Consider the following 20,969-nt stretch of genomic DNA (forward strand, 5'->3'; position numbering starts at 1 on the left):
ATCATTCTTAGGGAACTGCCTGCTTATCATTCTTAAGTCTAGACACGTCTTACTGCATTTAGTGCATCGATAGTGTATAGACAAAATTCACATCCTAGCGTATCTGTTACTATAGACATTGCCTGACGTATTTCAAAGATTCTCCGTAATTCATGGGATTTTGATATTATATATACATATGTAAATTATGTATTGAAGAGTACCAAACCCAACTCCTATAATCTATTCCAAACCAAAAATTCATTTCTCCGACCATACAAGATGGATTCTTCATCCAGCTCAAATTCCTCCGACTTCGATAGCTTCGCAGATATGGATTTCCATTCGAGCTCCGAGAACAGCGTTACCGGAATGGATCAACCAATTTCCCATCATCTATTCTGGATGAATTGGGGATAGGTTCGTAATATACTAAATTTCTGGAGGCAAGAAGAAGGTGATCCATTCCATCCACCAGATTGTCCTCTTAACGATGAACCTGAAGCACTTACCGGCGAACCTATTCGAAACACCATTTTCTCGCTCATTTCTAGAGTATCTCGTCATGATTACATACTATCCCATATTTCAAATCTTGTTCATTCGCTCGTTCCAACCGTCAATCATCCCGGTATAATAGAAGAAGTCAACGAACTCCGTGCTCGGGTAGTGGTTTTGGAGAATATGGTGCGAAGGATACAAACACCAACAGCAGCACCAGCAGCATAATCCGTACTACCATCGTCAACGTCGACAGTACCTTTATCACCCCAATCACAACCGCGCCTTAAATCTCAACATCACAATCTGTATCTCGAATATCAACATCACACGACTCGATATCTATACTTCGAGTATGATCTTCGTTCTATATATCGTTCTACATCGATTATCTTCGCTTTACGTATCGTATGACGATTATGTAATTTCTAAAGTCTTAGAGATTATGTAATCTAGAAATAACGATAAATCAAATGAGTTGAATATTTTATTGACTCATTAAATTCATAGTTACCTCCGAAGAAAATATATATGCAAATATATTTTCATAAAGATTGTAATTAAAAATTTCATTCGTACAAACTGTTAATGATGAAAATATTTTAACGGGTGGGTAGTACCCAAGGAATATTTAGAATTCACATTAACAAGTTACACTGTACATTCTTCGAATCTGATTCAACGATCATTTATTATCCTACTTACAATTACCGATATACGTATCCGTTCACCCCAGATTAACCATTTCCATTTAAATTTCATATTTGGATTTTTACCTATCCGAATCCAACAAGTGGCATAATGAAGAAACATTGGCAAAATAAAAATTGTTAGAAACAGATGAATTAATTAATTGAAATTGTGATAGGATTACACGCTAACTGTTCCGGCTAACTGTTCCCAGCTAACTGATTAATATTTAATTTATCGCAATTTACATTCTTGCAATTTTAATTTCTGTACTTTACATACCGTCGGGACACATGTACAACAACACGTCGGATTAATTCTGAGACAACACGTTGTATAATGGGTCATGATATATATTTATTTATTTTACGCATTTTAAATAACGGGACACGTATACAAGGTTTCGACTTATCATATTGATCCATCTATATATATATTTCGGAACAACCATAGACACTCTATATGTGAAGGTGGGAGTTGGCTATACAGGGTCGGAGTTGATTCCAAAATATATATATACTTTGAGTTGTGATCGACACCGAGACCAGTACACGGGTCACGATACGTATTAAGTAATTCAAATATTATATATTTAGTTCATATATGAATTTATTGAACCATTGGACAATCGGACTATTGGACTGCTAACTTTGGACAATTAAGAATGAGTTAAAATGATGATTATTACATATGAAACTAAACAATCCTTCAAGTTTGCCACTTGATTCTATTTTAAACCTCATTTGTATCTTGACGATTACAATTCGCATTCACAACTTTTCATGATTCTTGAAAACATCTCGATCGAGAAGTTCAACCAGCCGCACCTCGTCTACGGAATAAAGATTTATGCATACAGTTATGCACCTAAAAATTTTTGAACTCGAAGTTATAGTTAAAACGTATCCGCATCGAATTCCTTATCATCCATTAGCAAAAACAATCACGCGATTCCTTTTCAATTAACTAATTTTGTCACAGCTCCACTTCGATATCTCAGTAAGACTACTCTTATTACAATCTCGATATATATATATACGTTGTTCTTTCGCCATCGTTACCGGAGAACCTTTTATATTCCATCATATTACCATCAGTGTTTAATCATCTAAAAATACAATTCTCCTTAAACCATCTTGGTTTGATAACCAATGACCCAGATCCGATAACTTTGAAAATACTGACGAAGCAGCATGTTGTAGAAGGTCTTAATGACCAAATGTTGATGATAAAAGAAGGAAGTGTTAGGAGCGCTCGATAGAAAATTGGTACTGAAAACCGGATTGAACAAACCATGAAGGAGACTCTGAACAAGTTACAAGGACTAAACTTGTACATAAAGAATTATGACGATTCTGTAGCAAACACCTTGCTTCTGAATCTAAACCCTTACGGGTCAATCTTCATCATCATCCTTCGACATTAGAAATTCCAAGATATTATCATATCTTTCATTATAAATATCCTCAATATTTCTGAAGATATTTTCACCACTATCCTTATCTGAAATCATTTATCTCTCTGTAATATCTGCGTTACAATATAAAGGAAACTGTGTTAGTTTCTAAATCCTTCAAGTTTAAAATAGGAATGTTCTGAAGCAGTGTTGGGAACTGATGCATGAACTAGTATAATATAATGAAACTTGATCAACTTCATTATATTACAGTAAGTCATGTTAAGTTTCTAATGGAATATGATGATTCACAGTACCGTCATCATGTGCCATGTTACACGACTTTTACATTCTATCCAATTCCGAAACATATTAAGAACAAATCATCTTGATAGTTCTATTTTCCTGGATATTCTGGTAATTTGACAAATCAAAATCGTGCCATTACCATTCCTTTCTTAGAGCATTAGCTATGTTCATTCCGAATTTTATACCTACGAATTTCGAACTATTGATCGCTTGACTCAAGGACGGGAAGAAGAAACGAAGGGACAAAGTCCCAAAATAGAAATTGGGGTATAGATTACAGCAAATAGGAGAGAGTATTAACTATGGATGACAATGATTATGGAAAACAGAAGCAGGAGCATCGAAATATAAGGAAAGATATCAAACCCAATAACCACCCAGAAACTACAAACCGTGTGTATCAATACGTATGGCGACGTAAAGACACGGGAGAATTAGAAACATTATCATTCCAAGAAAATCATAAAAGTGAATAGATTCTTCTAGCGGTAGATGAAAGAGAAGAATGAAAGATATGAAAGTTAGAAGTATAACAAAAATCAGAACGGGATGAAGCATTTTAAAGGATACCTTAAGGTATGAATTAGAGGAGGAAGAGTAAGAGATGTGAGGTATGGAAGTAAGAAAGGGAAGGAGGTGGATTTATAGTGAAATATCCGACAAAGAAATCGAAACAGATTATCGCATTAAATCAAAGGAGATCCTGTTTTCTAAATCATCGAAGAACCAAATCTTATTACATAAGATTTTCTTTAAATCCCTTAAATTCTGGAAATCAATCCTAATCTCGACATCGGTTAAAACAATTCTATATTCACTCATTTCATTCTTTTGTGATAGCTTCGCTCGTGCATCTCACATAACCGAATCGTTTTATCTAAATCTTTCAATAATGATAAAATTTCATTATTACCTCATATTCGTCATGAAAACATTCCTATTGTTATTTATGACAACCTCTACCAAATTTCGAGGACGAAATTTCTTTAACGGGTGGGTACTGTAACGACCCGAAAATTTCCGACCAAATTTAAACTCTAATCTCTATATGGTTCCGACACGATAAGCAAAAACCCTAAAGTTGACCCGCACTTTTTCGATCGTTCTATACTTATAAGATTAATATTTACATAAATTAAACCTTACCAACATGATAAGCAATCTAAATTGTTGAGATTTATGATTTTGAAAAGAATTTTACATAACGTTTAACCGTCTAGTTTGACCGATGATATCACGAACTATACAATATATGTTAATTATACGTTTGTGTGTATATATGTATATATACATATTTAACATGATTTAAGGATGTTTAAATATCTCATTTTGTATTAATAACAATAAGTTATAAGTATATTTTGAAACTACTAACTTAAGCTTTCAAAACGATAACTATACGTAACGTTATTTGACATAAATACTTACGACCTATAATGTTTATACATATATCGTATATATAATGTATTTAATCACTTTTAAAGACTTAAATACATAAAACAATATAAGTATATTCACAAAAGATAGCTATATTTGAATCCTCATTCCATTTTTCACAAGATTTCTATACGTATATCTAGAGTATATGTACTCGTATCATACCTAGCTTCTATACGTATTTACTATTGGTATATACACATCAAATCACCACCAACCAGCCCTTGTTCATGCCTTATGTATAAGGTAACTACTTTTGTTATTTAGTATGACAATTTCACATGATTAAAAGATCTTTTCACAAAATTACAAATTTATACACCTTTTACACCACCATAAATACATGCATCCATTTTCAATTTTTGGAACATCATTTCTCTAGCTAAACACACACACTTACTAGCCTCATGTCTCTCTAAGAACTCCAGCAAAAATCCTCTCAAGAATCACCTTAAACACCACCATAAAAAGATCAACAAAAACACTACAAAAATACAACTTTCAATTCAAGTTTATGTCTTAAGTTGCTTCCAATCTTTCATCCAATTTCATCACTCTTTTGGTTCTAGGTTTTTACTCCTCTTTTACAGCAATCTTGTCCAAGTAACTTGAGGTAGTAACTTTGTTCATAACCTTATTCGATTCATATATATATAGCTATCTTATTGTATGGTATACAATTTTAACAACAAAAACATAGTTTGAATGATTTCAAACTTGTTTGCAAACTAAATAGATCCTTCTAACTTAACTTTTAAAATACTTCAAGACCTGTAATATAACTTAAATATATGCTAATTTAACAAGGTATAACTTGGTTTTTCAAAGAATACCTTAAAAAAACTGTTTTTATGACGTCGGAGTGCAACCGGGGGCTGTTTTGGGTTGGATAATTAAAAACCATCTTGAACTTTGAATTGGAGGTTTATATTCTGGAAAAATTATATTTCTTATGAATATGTTAACACATAAAAATTTCATGATTTAATTCATAGTATAAGTATTTTTAGAAAAATGGTCATTAAATGATGTTTTTGTAAACAAAAATGATTAACTTCATAAGTTTCACCAAAATTTGACCTATGACCTATGATTTCGAATACAAACTAAGGTATTTACAGTTCATATTCTTAAAGAGGGACTCGATCCAAGGAAGTGGAAAGTTGAATCAACGAAAACGGAGTTGTAACGAAGAAATTATGACCAAAACAAAATCGGATATCCAAGACTAGTTTAGCCACGAAAATAATTGGAGAAAATTAAATAAATCACATCTTCCTAAAGTAACATGATATTTTATACATATGTACTCATAATTTAATTTTATATGGTTCAGGATCACCCGTAAACAATACGAGAAGATTAATCATAAGATCCCATGATTGTACGCAACACGTCATTTGACAACACCGGTACTTTATGTACGCAACACGTCATTTGACAACACCGGTACCATGGGTCAAGATTAATCTCGACCAATACATATACGATGGGGGTTTTATTTATTTCATTGGGGGTTTATTAAACAACTAAATATGAACCATTAAAATTGAATTACTAACAGCGGACTGCTAACTACGGACTAAGGAATTATTAAAAGTATTAAAAGTATTATAAGTATATATATGTGACGATTGTTTAAAAAGAAAAGGTATTGATATATTATATATGGATAGGTTCGTGATATCAATCGGAGACCAAGTCGAAATTACATATCTTCAAGACAAAAGTGAGTATATAGTCCCACTTTTAAACTCTAAATATTTCGGGATGAGAATACATGTATTTTATGTTTTACGTTATGGACACAAGTAACTGAAAAATATATTCTACGTTGAGTTGTACCACTGGCATACTTCCCTGTAGCTTGGTAACTAATATTTACAGCGGTATTGTAAACGCGAATCCTGTTGATAGATCTATCGGGCCTGACAACCCCAACCGGACTGGACGACCAGTATTCAACGGTTGCACAGTACTTCGTTTCGTGACTACACTTGGTACAGTGTAGTAAGATTTCATATTAAAGGGAATATGCGACGTGATTAATTGTTAAGTATGGTTACCAAGTGCTCAACCACTTAGAATATTTTTATTAAAATGTTTATATATGAAATCTTGTGGTCTATATTTATATCGCTGTCGACATTAAACCTATATCTCACCAACTTTATGTTGACATTTTAAAGCATGTTATTCTCAGGTATGAATTAAGTCTTCCGCTGTGCATTATCTCGTACTAAGGATACTACTTGAGGCCATTAAGGACTTATATCATAAGGCGTTGCATTCGAGTCATTGAAGTTCATAGAGACTATTATTAAGTAAATGGCGGTTTAGGTCATTTGAATATTATGAAATGTCAGGCGAATATGTCAATTATGGATGTAACTATAGATTGCCTTTTAAGAATAAATGCAACGTTTGTAAGATGTATCATATTGAGGGCAAGTACCTCGCAATGTTATCAACTATTGTAATTCGTTTGTAATCAATATGGACAACGTCCGGATGATTAGTTTCGGATCCTTTCAGGAGCTACGGTCAAAAAGTTATGGCCAAAACAAGTTTCTGAAATCTGACCTGCAGAGTGGAGCGGCGCTCCACAATGTGGCGCGGCGCGCCGAATGGGTCAGAAGCAATTTTCAGCCTTTTTAAAGGCTTTAAATGAAGGGTACTTTGGTCTTTTCACTTGGGGACGGTTTGGGGTCATCAAAACTGATCCTTTGATCAGTTTGGATCACATTCTCACCCACCACAAACACTCTCTTCAAACCCTAGTGAGAGAAACCCACTTTTAGTGAGAGAGAGCTTGATTTGGAGAAGAAGGAGTTGGATTCTCACCAAAGCTCGGGTATCAAAGTTGTTCCATTCGTCAACGGCATCATTTTGGCGGTATTGGTATTTTCCATTGGCGAGTTGCAGATTATTTGGAAGCTTTCATCAAGACTTCAAGGTGAGTGTTAATATCCTATATGCATATGTATGTGTAGGATGGGTGCGGGTCGGGTGAAGTGATTCTCGGCTATAGAGCTCACTTCACATATAGGTGGATTTGATGGACTTGTGCATAGGTCCAATTGGCACGGTTGTGCGTTTTGGTTGACTACCTTTGGCAAAGTACACATTTTGGGTGTACGTTATCACACGTGGTTGTGAGTGGAATAATTATGCGTGTATGTATGTAATGTATTTAATTGTGTTGTACGAATGTGGTATTGTCGCGTTGTTTAAGACACCACGTTCTATGAAACGAGTAGTATTGTCGCGGTGTTTAAGACACTACTCATTGTGGAATTGACGAGTAGTATTGTCGCGGTGTTTAAGACACTACTCATTGTGTAATTGACTTGTGGTATTGTCGCGGTGTTTAAGACACCACAATGTCATGGGAGTGGAAGTGTCGCGGTGTTCAAGACACCACTCATTGTATTGAATGAAGTGTGGATTCGTCGCGGTGTTTAAGACGCCACATTGTTGTAAGGGTGAGTTAGTCGCGGTGTTTAAGACATCACCCGGGGGACTAGTGATTACGCGGTGTGTAAGTAACACTAGTGGATGTTATGAACTCCAACGGACTTTCATGTACCGTTCTCTTGTGTACTTGGTTAACCATGGTTGTATGAGTTATGTATTGGCATATTTAATTATGAACTATATGCTTTTGGTATTGCTAGCTATTGTGGACTTGCGGTTATTGGTATATGCACGATATGTTGCATGATTGTCGAATTGCTAATTCGTGATTAATGTTGTGTTGTCGTGATGTAGTTAACCCTCCGGGGGTAGTTATTGGCGTTGTTCACATTGACGTTGGTGAACTTACCTTATTGATGGTATTATTAGCTTGTTGCTTAGTGATCGTATGGTATACTTAGATTAGCTTGCCTTTAGGCTTGGACGCTCCGGTATGCGGTATTTGTTTATTTTTGTGGCGTGTCCATTTTATGCATATATATGTATGTAGTATATTATCATTCACTAAGCGTTAGCTTACCCTCTCGTTGTTGACTCTTTTTTATAGATTGCATGCGGACGTTGGCTCGGGTAAGCGCGGGGACTAGAAGACTTGCATAGTTGCTTTAGAGGCTTGCTTTTGGATTGTTTAGGATTGGGTAGCGTATCCCCAATCTCCATGCTCGGCCTTGTTTCGTATTAAGAGTCTTTTGGTCAAATATTGTATTTCGGTACTTAAGGTGGTAAAATGGGTCGTTGTGGGACCCGCTTCGTAAACTCAATTTTATTAATTAAACGTGCTAGTTTTATATATATGAATTTATGGTTAAAAGCGTTTTGGCTAAAAATGTCGGGAACTAGTCAAACATTTTCGTTAAATTGACTTCCGGGGACAGCGGGCTGTCCAGGTGGTTTGGCGCGCCGCGCACCCACCTGGCGCGCCGCGCAAATGAACTGCACCAGAAATTTTTTTTTTTAGTTGTAAATTTTGACGGGGTTTTGTCGTGGATTGGTTTGGGTTGTTACAAGTGGTATCAGAGCATGGTCTAAGGGATTTAGGTGACTTGAGATAGGTGCCTAGACTTAGACTTTGTGTGTGCTTACTTTGTTGCGGGACTTGTAGGATTACGGGTCAGGAATAGGTTTAGTTAGTGCCTTGTTATAGGTTGACTAACGTTTGTATTAGTAATGCGGATATTATTAATATGTTATTTGTGTTGTGAAAATAATTCTCGCGTATGTTTGTATCGCGTAGAATCTTGATGTGTTTGTTTATGTGATCGAGCGAGACGGTCGTTGTACTAACAAGTCGATGCGGCGTGCGTGCGTAATAAGAACTTGCAAACCTTATTACGGGTGCAAATCGCGTCTAACGAGTGATGTACGACGAGTGTTTAGCAAGATGGGACGGAGTTGTGCGTGCGATTTTATACGTTCGTGATCTAATCGTTTTACATTTTGAGATTGACGACGCGAAACGAGATCGAGGCGAATAACGTGGAGTTTAACGCTAGAGTTGCGGCCGCCGTTGCGGAGCAAATGAGAGCGTTTCGAGAAGAAATGGATAGGAAGTATTCCAAACTTCAAAGTAGTGGCGAAATGAAGCGTTATCTTAAGAACTTCATGAGGACTAAACCACCGATGTACGACGGGAAACCGGATCCATTGGTAAGCACAACTTGGATTTCGGATGTCGAAGGGCGTTTTCGCACGATTGATTGCCCTCCCGAGAAGAAGACGAGGCTCGCAACTAGTTTGTTGCGGGGTAGGGCAAGGGATTGGTTGGATGGTAAGATTGATCTTGTTGGTGGTGAAACGTTTATGGCCTTATCGTGGGACGAATTTAAGGAGGAATTCTTCGAGGAATTCCGGACTTCGGCCGATTTGTGGGAATTGCGTAATGAGTTGCGAAATTTGCGACAAGGATCTATGGATTTAAATACTCTCAAGACGACCTTTATGGCGAAGGCTCGTTTTTGTCCGGAGTATTTGGGAGGTGATCGTTTATTAATGGGGGATTTCTATCGGACTTTGAATGACGACTTGAAAAGAAAAATTAGACGTGGTCAAGCGAAATCGTTTTCGGAATTATTCGACTTGGCTAGGGGTTTCGAGTCGCATACACGATCGAAGAAGGGTGAGCCTTCAAGGGATAGAAGGGTTGTTTCTTATGGTGCTCCGAGTAAGAGGACTAAGGGTCCGAGTGTGAGCACGGGTGGTACGCGGACGAGTATATCGAATTCTAGCGCGTCTAGATGTTACAATGGTGGCATGAGGAGTCACAAGTCTTGGGAATGTTCGGTACCAAAGGGTGGTAGTATGGTGTGCTTTAATTGCCAAAAAGAAGGACATCGTAAGTCGGAACGTCCTAAGTTAGCGGGGATGGGTGCGGCGAGGAGACGTTAAGGCACGTTTCATTTTAATAAATATGTCTTTTGATTGTTTATCGAGTGCCGTTTGGAAGTGAGTTGTTAAATGCCTTGGTTTGTGCATATTGTTGTTATGGGTGACGTTCCTAATGGAAGTACCCTATGGTGACGTTTTAATTGATTGATGAAGGGCGTAAGACTTGGTGCAACCAAGCATTCCTTATTGTTTGGGAAATGTTTCTACCAAGCCACGGAAATGGTTTTGGTGTCCGATTGTTAAGCGCGTGTTCGCTTTTATGTTGAAGTGATGAACCATGAGGTTCGCCGGGTGATTGGAACCCTTGAGATCGAGTGTTTTTAATATCGATGTGTGTTGGTAATGGAGTCTACATGATGCAACATTAGGTGCCTCTTTTATACCTACTAGCGTGGTGTTCGACTCCGATTGTGTTGCGGTACGCTTTCGTTCAAAGTGTATAAGGATTGGTTAAAATCCTTCGTGTGCTCAAGGTTTGGAGCAAGGTATGGTAACGGGTCGTGTGAACCCAATTGTTTGTAAAGTCTACCTTTGGTAGCATTGTACGGTTGTACGAGTTGTGGATATGGAACGTAGTTCCAAGTGAGGGAGTGGCACTCCCGCACGAGGAGGTTTTAGTGTGAGATTTCGGATGATGCTTTTGTTAGATCCGGAAATTTGGTCGAGACCTAGTTTTGGTCAATTGGTGGTAGAGTACAATTTTTGGCTCATTGGTACTTATGATATTGGATTTGTAAATTTCCACCGAGGTGGTAAGTTTGGTGAATCTCGTCGAGAGATAATGGACGTGTTTTGGCGAGCAAGGTGAAATCCCTCGGTTAAGGGATGTACGTATCGGATTCTCTTCTAGAGAAATATTGTTTTGTGCCTATGTTTGATATAGGTGGTTCTTGCTCGATAGTGTAGACGGTTAGCGGTATCCGTTAGGGTTCACTATAGTGTAGCGGAGCGCGATGTTGCACTACTCGTTGTGTGAGGTATTGTTATAGTGGTGAAGCATGACTTTCGGGGTCCGCTGACTTCATCATGAGGTATTGTTATATCGGTGAAGCATGACTTTCGGGTCCGCTGACTTCATCCGGTGTTGAGTGATCTATCAGTTGTTTTATACTCCTATGGTGGGATCGTGAGGACCGTATTGTGTGATTACTGATGCGATAGCCGTATTTTGCTCACATGTCGTTACGGGCGTGACAATGGTCGATTTTGTACGCCTAGGGTTTTAAGTTGTTATAGTCGATTGGACGCTAGCGGTTCTAGTCGTTCGCTTATGATGTTACGGTAGTTGCGTATTGGTTGTATTATGCGCTACAAGGGATGTTTAGTGATTGGTGTTGTCCGTAAGGATTCGTTTGGTTCGGTCTTCATCGTTTCAGGTTGTTGACCTTAGGTTGAGACTTGGTTGCTTTAGCACGGTACTTGGTAATGGTACGCTAGAGGAGTGATATCTCGGTTAGAGATGGGATGAGTTTCCCGATGCGAGGGAATAAGTATGGTTTTAGTGCTCGGATTGTGGATTTGAGAAAAATCGTGGATGACGATTTAGTTGTGGAAGGCGATTCGTCGGGAAGAATTGCTTAGGAAAGTCGGATTGGGACTTATGTTGAGGACCGTGGAGTGTGGTCCGTTTGGTTAAGTGACGAGGATCACGAGGACGTGATCGATTCTAAGTGGGGGAGAGTTGTAAGACCCAAATATTTATTGTACATAATGTATTTAAGGTGTACTATGTGTGTATGGAGTGTGCACAACATGTAGGTGTTGCTTGCTCGACCGTCGAAGGAAAACTGGACGTTGTTTGAGGTACAAGGTGTGTACGTACCTTTTCAACCCCAAATAAAGTTTGTGTTGATGTTTCAAAGCCTTACCATTGGAAAGAAAATCTTATTACGTTTCCAACGATATTTGATTCATCGAAAACGGAGCTACGGTCAAAAAGTTATGGCCAAAACAAGTTTCTGAAATCTGACCTGCAGAGTGGAGCGGCGCTCCACAATGTGGCGCGGCGCGCCGAATGGGTCAGAAGCAATTTTCAGCCTTTTTAAAGGCTTTAAATGAAGGGTACTTTGGTCTTTTCACTTGGGGACGGTTTGGGGTCATCAAAACTGATCCTTTGATCAGTTTGGATCACATTCTCACCCACCACAAACACTCTCTTCAAACCCTAGTGAGAGAAACCCACTTTTAGTGAGAGAGAGCTTGATTTGGAGAAGAAGGAGTTGGATTCTCACCAAAGCTCGGGTATCAAAGTTGTTCCATTCGTCAACGGCATCATTTTGGCGGTATTGGTATTTTCCATTGGCGAGTTGCAGATTATTTGGAAGCTTTCATCAAGACTTCAAGGTGAGTGTTAATATCCTATATGCATATGTATGTGTAGGATGGGTGCGGGTCGGGTGAAGTGATTCTCGGCTATAGAGCTCACTTCACATATAGGTGGATTTGATGGACTTGTGCATAGGTCCAATTGGCACGGTTGTGCGTTTTGGTTGACTACCTTTGGCAAAGTACACATTTTGGGTGTACGTTATCACACGTGGTTGTGAGTGGAATAATTATGCGTGTATGTATGTAATGTATTTAATTGTGTTGTACGAATGTGGTATTGTCGCGTTGTTTAAGACACCACGTTCTATGAAACGAGTAGTATTGTCGCGGTGTTTAAGACACTACTCATTGTGGAATTGACGAGTAGTATTGTCGCGGTGTTTAAGACACTACTCATTGTGTAATTGACTTGTGGTATTGTCGCGGTGTTTAAGACACCACAATGTCATGGGAGTGGAAGTGTCGCGGTGTTCAAGACACCACTCATTGTATTGAATGAAGTGTGGATTCGTCGCGGTGTTTAAGACGCCACATTGTTGTAAGGGTGAGTTAGTCGCGGTGTTTAAGACATCACCCGGGGGACTAGTGATTACGCGGTGTGTAAGTAACACTAGTGGATGTTATGAACTCCAACGGACTTTCATGTACCGTTCTCTTGTGTACTTGGTTAACCATGGTTGTATGAGTTATGTATTGGCATATTTAATTATGAACTATATGCTTTTGGTATTGCTAGCTATTGTGGACTTGCGGTTATTGGTATATGCACGATATGTTGCATGATTGTCGAATTGCTAATTCGTGATTAATGTTGTGTTGTCGTGATGTAGTTAACCCTCCGGGGGTAGTTATTGGCGTTGTTCACATTGACGTTGGTGAACTTACCTTATTGATGGTATTATTAGCTTGTTGCTTAGTGATCGTATGGTATACTTAGATTAGCTTGCCTTTAGGCTTGGACGCTCCGGTATGCGGTATTTGTTTATTTTTGTGGCGTGTCCATTTTATGCATATATATGTATGTAGTATATTATCATTCACTAAGCGTTAGCTTACCCTCTCGTTGTTGACTCTTTTTTATAGATTGCATGCGGACGTTGGCTCGGGTAAGCGCGGGGACTAGAAGACTTGCATAGTTGCTTTAGAGGCTTGCTTTTGGATTGTTTAGGATTGGGTAGCGTATCCCCAATCTCCATGCTCGGCCTTGTTTCGTATTAAGAGTCTTTTGGTCAAATATTGTATTTCGGTACTTAAGGTGGTAAAATGGGTCGTTGTGGGACCCGCTTCGTAAACTCAATTTTATTAATTAAACGTGCTAGTTTTATATATATGAATTTATGGTTAAAAGCGTTTTGGCTAAAAATGTCGGGAACTAGTCAAACATTTTCGTTAAATTGACTTCCGGGGACACCGGGCTGTCCAGGTGGTTTGGCGCGCCGCGCACCCACCTGGCGCGCCGCGCAAATGAACTGCACCAGAAATTTTTTTTTTTAGTTGTAAATTTTGACGGGGTTTTGTCGTGGATTGGTTTGGGTTGTTACATGTGTGGAGCAAAGAGTGATGACCCATACTTCCGACCAGGGCCTACAAGTGCATTGATACTGACAAGGTACTGCAAACAAGGGGCAGAGTGGATACGAGACCCAACTAGTAGACGTGCTGGGTGGCAATTATGACCCATTTGACAGTAGACGGCTCAAGTGTCAATTCTGACCCAATTGACTCTACCCAGTGACCCATCCAATTTCATTTTGAACCCAAATGGTTTGTAACTAATGGATATTAATATTTATTAAACTTCAAAAATCGTCGAGTTTAGTGGTTTTAGTTATCTCTGCTTCATCTATTTTGTTTATGTTTTATCTTCGTTATTAACTAATGATTTTTTTGTTTTGTTTGTTATTGTTTACTGATTTATCTGTAGATAATCTAAATATAAATTAGTGTTTTGCTTACTAATTCCTTATTCCATAAAGTAATAAGCTTTGCTTCATTACATATAATAACACTTGTCAGGTGTATCACAAATTATACATTAGATTATGAGGGCCTTTTAATTATGAATTACATTACATTATTTATGTCAATAAATAGATAACGTCACTCTAAAACACAATAGGCGTACATCATCATGCTTTTTTAGTCATGCGCCACTAGATGTGCTTAATCGTACAATGTTTTAAAGCAATTTTTGGAGATGTACGGCTACAAATGGTGATATAAGAATCATCCCCCAAACAAAATTTTCTTGATTTGTGTTTAATTACATTCATGATGTGAGCAAAAAAAAAAAAAAAAAAAAAACAGTAGGGAACAAAAACAAAGTCTTACTATAATAGGCAACTCAAAAGTTACAAAATACTGAAAAAACTCAAATTCTGTTTCTAATAATTAGCAAATTGTTTTCATGCTACAGATAATACTATTCTTTTCTGACTTTGCAATCAGCTGCAAGATCTTGGTTCCTAGCGTCTGGAACGATTCCCAAACGACACATTGTTTTATCAACAAGCTGATCAATTTCTTGCTGCATGAATTCTATGTAACCCGTATCATTCAACTTCAAAAGCCTCTTCGAGTACAGATCATACACCTTCTGAACTATAAAACCGGGATGTTCTTTACGTTTTGGGATGAGGTTATGCTCTGGAATAAAGTGCACAACGCACTTGTGTAATATCGATTCGGCTGCAATTTCATTTTTATGGAAACTATAGAACAGATCCCTTGAATCATTTGATTCCAATATCTTGCCTTTTTTTGTTTCTACATCTTCAGGCCGATAAAACCACTGTACTGTCAACATTATTCTCCCGTTATTCTTCTGCGAAATCTCCTGCGCGCACATATAGTTTAAGAAAAAGTTACTGTCACACGTATCTTTTGTTAACTTTCCAGTTTACCCCTTTACTTTTACTATCATTTTGTCTCATGTACATATATATTAAGGATATAATATAACTTTATCTTATTATTCTTATCTATTTATGTATCTGGACAATTAATTCGGACATCCAAAAAGGAAATACTGGACAATAAATTAGGGACGGGAGATTGCATTCATACGACCAGATATACGTACCCTAATTATGGCCACATAAGGCTTCACGATTCCTCCCTGAGACGACTCGGGTGCTAAAAATACAGTATCACCCTGCATTTTACAAGAACAAGTACCGCTATAAGTGATAAGTAACTAAGATTATGAGATAATCAATTATAACGAAATTTGTGATGTAAGCGATAAATGAAAAGAAATTAATTAACGATCTCGTAAATATTTCCGTAGAATTCAAAGGCCTTGTAATGCTTCGTCGTATGACTTCCCTCTACAGAAACCCTAGCGACATCGCCAATTGGCTTGGCTACTACATTGCTACTGGTATGGCACAACTTATTTAACATGTTTATGTACGTCAAAATTAAAAATATTTCAGTAGCGCGCCGTAAATATAGTGACGTTTGATAACACATTATTGTGTACTATGTATAAATTATATATTCTTCTGACATTCTAATAGAAACTTATATACTAGAAATGGCTATGCTGCTCGTCACATGTTACATACATGGTCATAACATACACGCAAATAAAGCCCTTTTTGTCACATGTTATAGATGTGCATAAAAATTACATATTGAATGCAAATCTCCATATTGAATGCTACAATAAATGTTGTGATACTGTATATGAGATCACATGAATATTACGGAGTATTTATATAGTAAAAAGTAGTATGTTTTTACCTGGTCAAATTTTACATACATGAAACAAATTATATGTCATATTATACATGTGATGCTGTATATGAGATCACATGTATATTATATGTTGAGTCTTAGAGGGTGTGTAAATGTGGACTTTCAATGATGGTAGGAAAAATACATTAATTCTCAAACTGTTTTTTGCGTATTTAATAGAAAAGTTGGAGACCAACTCAAACATTGTGTTGTAACTCACGTGGTAGTGGTTTGTCTCTCTTAACGAGAGGTCAGGAGTTCGACTCTCGTGGGGTACAACATTGCACACAATGTTGCCCCTTTACCCTTGAATTCCACCCAAAGGTGCCTTTCGCATTGGGCCGGATTTCTTCCTGGACACAAAAAAAAAAAGATTATAAAGACACAAAAAATATGGGCAAATCCTGTTAATTAGTGATGTATTAAGTTTTAACTCGTGTACACGTCTTGAATGATTATTTAATAATTTAATTAAGAATCGTAACGGATTGACGTTGATAACTATAAATAATTATATAATGGAGACTATTGACTAGAAAAAGTTTCAACAACTTTACTTTGAGTATTGTTTTATTTAAAGAATAATTTAAGTATAATGAGATGATACATTCGAGAATTAACACTCTGATACGGGTTCTTTAAGATTTTTTTTTTTATTCAATACTTTTAGTAATATTAAATTTTTATGTGCAATAAAAAATTTAATTTTTAATAGGCCCATTTTATATTTCGAACATGATCTTTAAAATTAATGAATCTTCTTCTATGTTTTTAGCTCAGTCACATGTTACATACATGAGCCAGATTACCATATTATACATGGACATAAAGCATTTTGTTACGTGTTATATGCATAATAGACAAATAATATATTTTTTGTGTGATATATTAGATGTCATGCATTATACTTATATTATATTATATTATATTACTAGTGAAATGGTCCGTGAAATTAAGTGTTGGTTTAAATGAAATAGTTTAATAATATGTTTTAGATATTAAGTGAATGTAAATGTTAAATTCATTTAGTTTAACGACCCGTGGATCCATGAATTCCGACTAAGAAACTTGTCTTTGTTTTTACAAACATTAATGTACTTAACTTGGTCAGAATAAATGAACTACAATCACTCTCTCACCACCCTCTTCCAATTTTCATTACAATTACTCTTTTTCTTGTCATAAAAACTTACATTACAACCTTTTATTGAGACATGTAATTCGGATACATATGTAACGTAATTAATCCTGTAAAGAGAACCCATATTTGAATAATAATAATAATACTTATTATTATTATTATTATTATTATTATTATTATTATTATTATTATTATTATTATTATTATTATTATTATTATTATTATTGAGTCCCCAAAATAATTAAGGATTTAATTATGACAAAACTGTAATTTATTTGCACTAAGATGTTATGTGCAGCCAGCACAAGTTTGTTTATGTATAGACAGCAGATATTGCTGTGTCGAGTGTTTAGTTTGCTGCTTAGCCTACCAGCAAGGTAGACAGTATTCTTTAATCAGCACAGGATGTGTACTCAGCAATTCAAGAATATCAAGTGACTCAGCAATGTAGAACCAGCACTGCTGGAATGCAGCTCACTACACAAGACAACTATGCTTCATTACAAGCATAGTGGTTTCCTGAGTGGTCTACATCAATTGTACTATTCAACAGAAGTCAAAGACAAAGTTGAACAGAAAAGGACACGCGTCGGCGGCTGACAAGTGACCTTACAAGACCACATGAGAATGCAGAAGTTTAACGCATGTGTAGACATGTGTTATGCTTTGTCAACGCATAGGGAACACAACATTCTATTTGTTTAAACAAATAGTGGTGCCAAACCGAATTAGGGTGTTTTTGCAAATAGCTACCAAAGAATAGAGCACCCTCTCTGATGCAGTTGTCCCCACAAGTACAGACATCCTATGTACCAGTGGACAATATAACCATTACACGGATAATAGGACTACTATAAATTGTTGTATCCACTATTGTAACAACTAGTGGTGTGAGTTTTTATTATTTAGAGTCCAAAACGTGTAATAGTTTTAAGTTTATCCTCATAGCTATAATCTATGTAAATATCAACCAACTATCATTCCGCCAAGGATAGTTGTAATTCTTTGTGATTCAATCAATAAAGAATAAATCGTTGAAAATTACCTTAGACTCTATTTAAATTACATGCTTGAATACTGAATTGTGTTTAACTGTTAAGTTAATTAAAAAGAATTGTATTCACCCCCCTCTACAATACTCCTGTTGTTTATCAAGGGACCAACAACTGGTATCAGAGCTTCAGTCTTGATAATTTAATATTTTAGATCTGAATTCTCTCATGGCTGCATATTCAAATACAACTTACTTTTAAAATGGCTCATCCAATAGACCACCTAAATTCGATGAAGATGAGTATGAAACTTGAAAGGCAAGGTTCATGCTTCATCTTGAGTCTATTGACCCACTCATGCCTGGCATTGCTACAGATGGTTCTTTTGTCCCAACTGAGACTATTGCAAGTGTTCCAGCTACTGCTGACACTCCTGTTGTTCCTGGCAGAGAGGTTGTTCTCCCTGCATCTGAATGGGATGCTGAGGACAAACATCGTGTTGGACTTGACCCTAAAATCAGAACCTTGTTAGCTATAACATCACCTAACCACTTGTTCAAACTGATTAAGGGAAAGCTAAATGCTAAGCTCATGTTAGACTATCTAGATGTTACCTATGAAGGCATGGATGATGTAGTGACCCGAACTTTTCCATGTTTATATATACTAATTAAGATTGATATTTACATGATTAAATGTTTCCAACATGTTAAGCAATCAAACTTGTTAAGACTTGATTAATTGAAATATGTTTCATATAGACAATTGACTACCCAAGTTGACCGGTGATTCACGAACGTTAAAACTTGTAAAAACTATATGATGACATATATATGGATATATATATATATAGTTAACATGATACTATGATAAGTAAACATATCATTAAGTATATTAACAATGAACTACATATGTAAAAACAAGACTACTAACTTAATGATTTTTAAACGAGACATATATGTAACGATTATCGTTGTAAAGACATTTAATGTATATATATATCATATTAAGAGATATTCATACATGATAATATCATGATAATATAATAATTTAAAATCTCATTTGATATTATAAATATTGGGTTAACAACATTTAACAAGATCGTTAACCTAAAGGTTTCAAAACAACACTTACATGTAACGACTAACGATGACTTAACGACTCAGTTAAAATGTATATACATGTAGTGTTTTAATATGTATTTATACACTTTTGAAAGACTTCAATACACTTATCAAAATACTTCTACTTAACAAAAATTCTTACAATTACATCCTCGTTAAGTTTCATCAACAATTCTACTCGTATGCACCCGTATTCGTACTCGTACAATACACAGCTTTTAGATGTATGTACTATTGGTATATACACTCCAATGATCAGCTCTTAGCAGCCCATGTGAGTCACCTAACACATGTGGGAACCATCATCTGGCAACTAGCATGAAATATCTCATAAAATTACAAAAATATGAGTAATCATTCATGACTTATTTACATGAAAACAAAATTACATATCCTTTATATCTAATCCATACACCAACGACCAAAAACACCTACAAACACTTTCATTCTTCAATTTTCTTCATCTAATTGATCTCTCTCAAGTTCTATCTTCAAGTTCTAAGTGTTCTTCATAAATTCCAAAAGTTCTAGTTTCATAAAATCAAGAATACTTTCAAGTTTGCTAGCTCACTTCCAATCTTGTAAGGTGATCATCAAACCTCAAGAAATCTTTGTTTCTTACAGTAGGTTATCATTCTAATACAAGGTAATAATCATATTTAAACTTTGGTTCAATTTCTATAACTATAACAATCTTATTTCAAGTGATGATCTTACTTGAACTTGTTTTCGTGTCATGATTCTGCTTCAAGAACTTCGAGCCATCCAAGGATCCGTTGAAGCTAAATCCATTTTTCTCTTTTCCAGTAGGTTTATCCAAGGAACTTAAGGTAGTAATGATGTTCATAACATCATTCGATTCATACATATAAAGCTATCTTATTCGAAGGTTTAAACTTGTAATCACTAGAACATAGTTTAGTTAATTCTAAACTTGTTCGCAAACAAAAGTTAATCCTTCTAACTTGACTTTTAAAATCAAATAAACACATATTCTATATCTATATGATATGCTAACTTAATGATTTAAAACCTGGAAACACGAAAAACACCGTAAAACCGGATTTACGCCGTCGTAGTAACACCGCGGGCTATTTTGGGTTAGTTAATTAAAAACTATGATAAACCTTGATTTAAAAGTTGTTATTCTGAGAAAATGATTTTTATTATGAACATGAAACCATATCCAAAAATTATGGTTAAACTCAAAGTGGAAGTATGTTTTCTAAAATGGTCATCTAGACGTCGTTCTTTCAACTGAAATGACTACCTTTACAAAAACGACTTGTAACTTATTTTTCCGACTATAAACCTATACATTTTCTGTTTAGATTCATAAAATAGAGTTCAATATGAAACCATAGCAATTTGATTCACTCAAAACGGATTTAAAATGAAGAAGTTATGGGTAAAACAAGATTGGATAATTTTTCTCATTTTAGCTACGTGAAAATTGGTAACAAATCTAT

At 36.1% G+C, this 20,969-nt stretch overlaps 1 protein-coding gene across 1 annotated transcript; it reads right to left on the minus strand.

Moving 5' to 3' along the window:
* Positions 1–14,924: 14,924 nt before the first annotated feature.
* LOC139870159 (ASI1-immunoprecipitated protein 3-like) lies at positions 14,925–15,907 on the minus strand. Its single transcript, XM_071858005.1, has 3 exons — positions 15,770–15,907; positions 15,585–15,656; positions 14,925–15,338 (listed from the first exon to the last, which is right to left on the minus strand). Exons 1-3 carry the CDS (start codon positions 15,905–15,907, stop codon positions 14,925–14,927), a joined length of 624 nt encoding a protein of 207 aa, XP_071714106.1.
* Between the last annotated feature and the right edge of the window lie 5,062 nt (positions 15,908–20,969).

This window comes from Rutidosis leptorrhynchoides, chromosome 10 (assembly GCF_046630445.1).
Source record: "Rutidosis leptorrhynchoides isolate AG116_Rl617_1_P2 chromosome 10, CSIRO_AGI_Rlap_v1, whole genome shotgun sequence".
Taxonomy (NCBI): domain Eukaryota; kingdom Viridiplantae; phylum Streptophyta; class Magnoliopsida; order Asterales; family Asteraceae; genus Rutidosis; species Rutidosis leptorrhynchoides.

Coding starts and splice junctions, on each gene's coding strand:
- LOC139870159 (XM_071858005.1), bottom strand. CDS start 15,907: ATGTTAAATAAGTTGTGCCATACCAGTAGCAATGTAGTAGCCAAGCCA. Junction 15,657..15,769: donor ACGGAAATATTTACGAGATC/GTTAATTAATTT, acceptor TGTAAAATGCAG/GGTGATACTGTATTTTTAGC. Junction 15,339..15,584: donor CTTATGTGGCCATAATTAGG/GTACGTATATCT, acceptor ATGTGCGCGCAG/GAGATTTCGCAGAAGAATAA.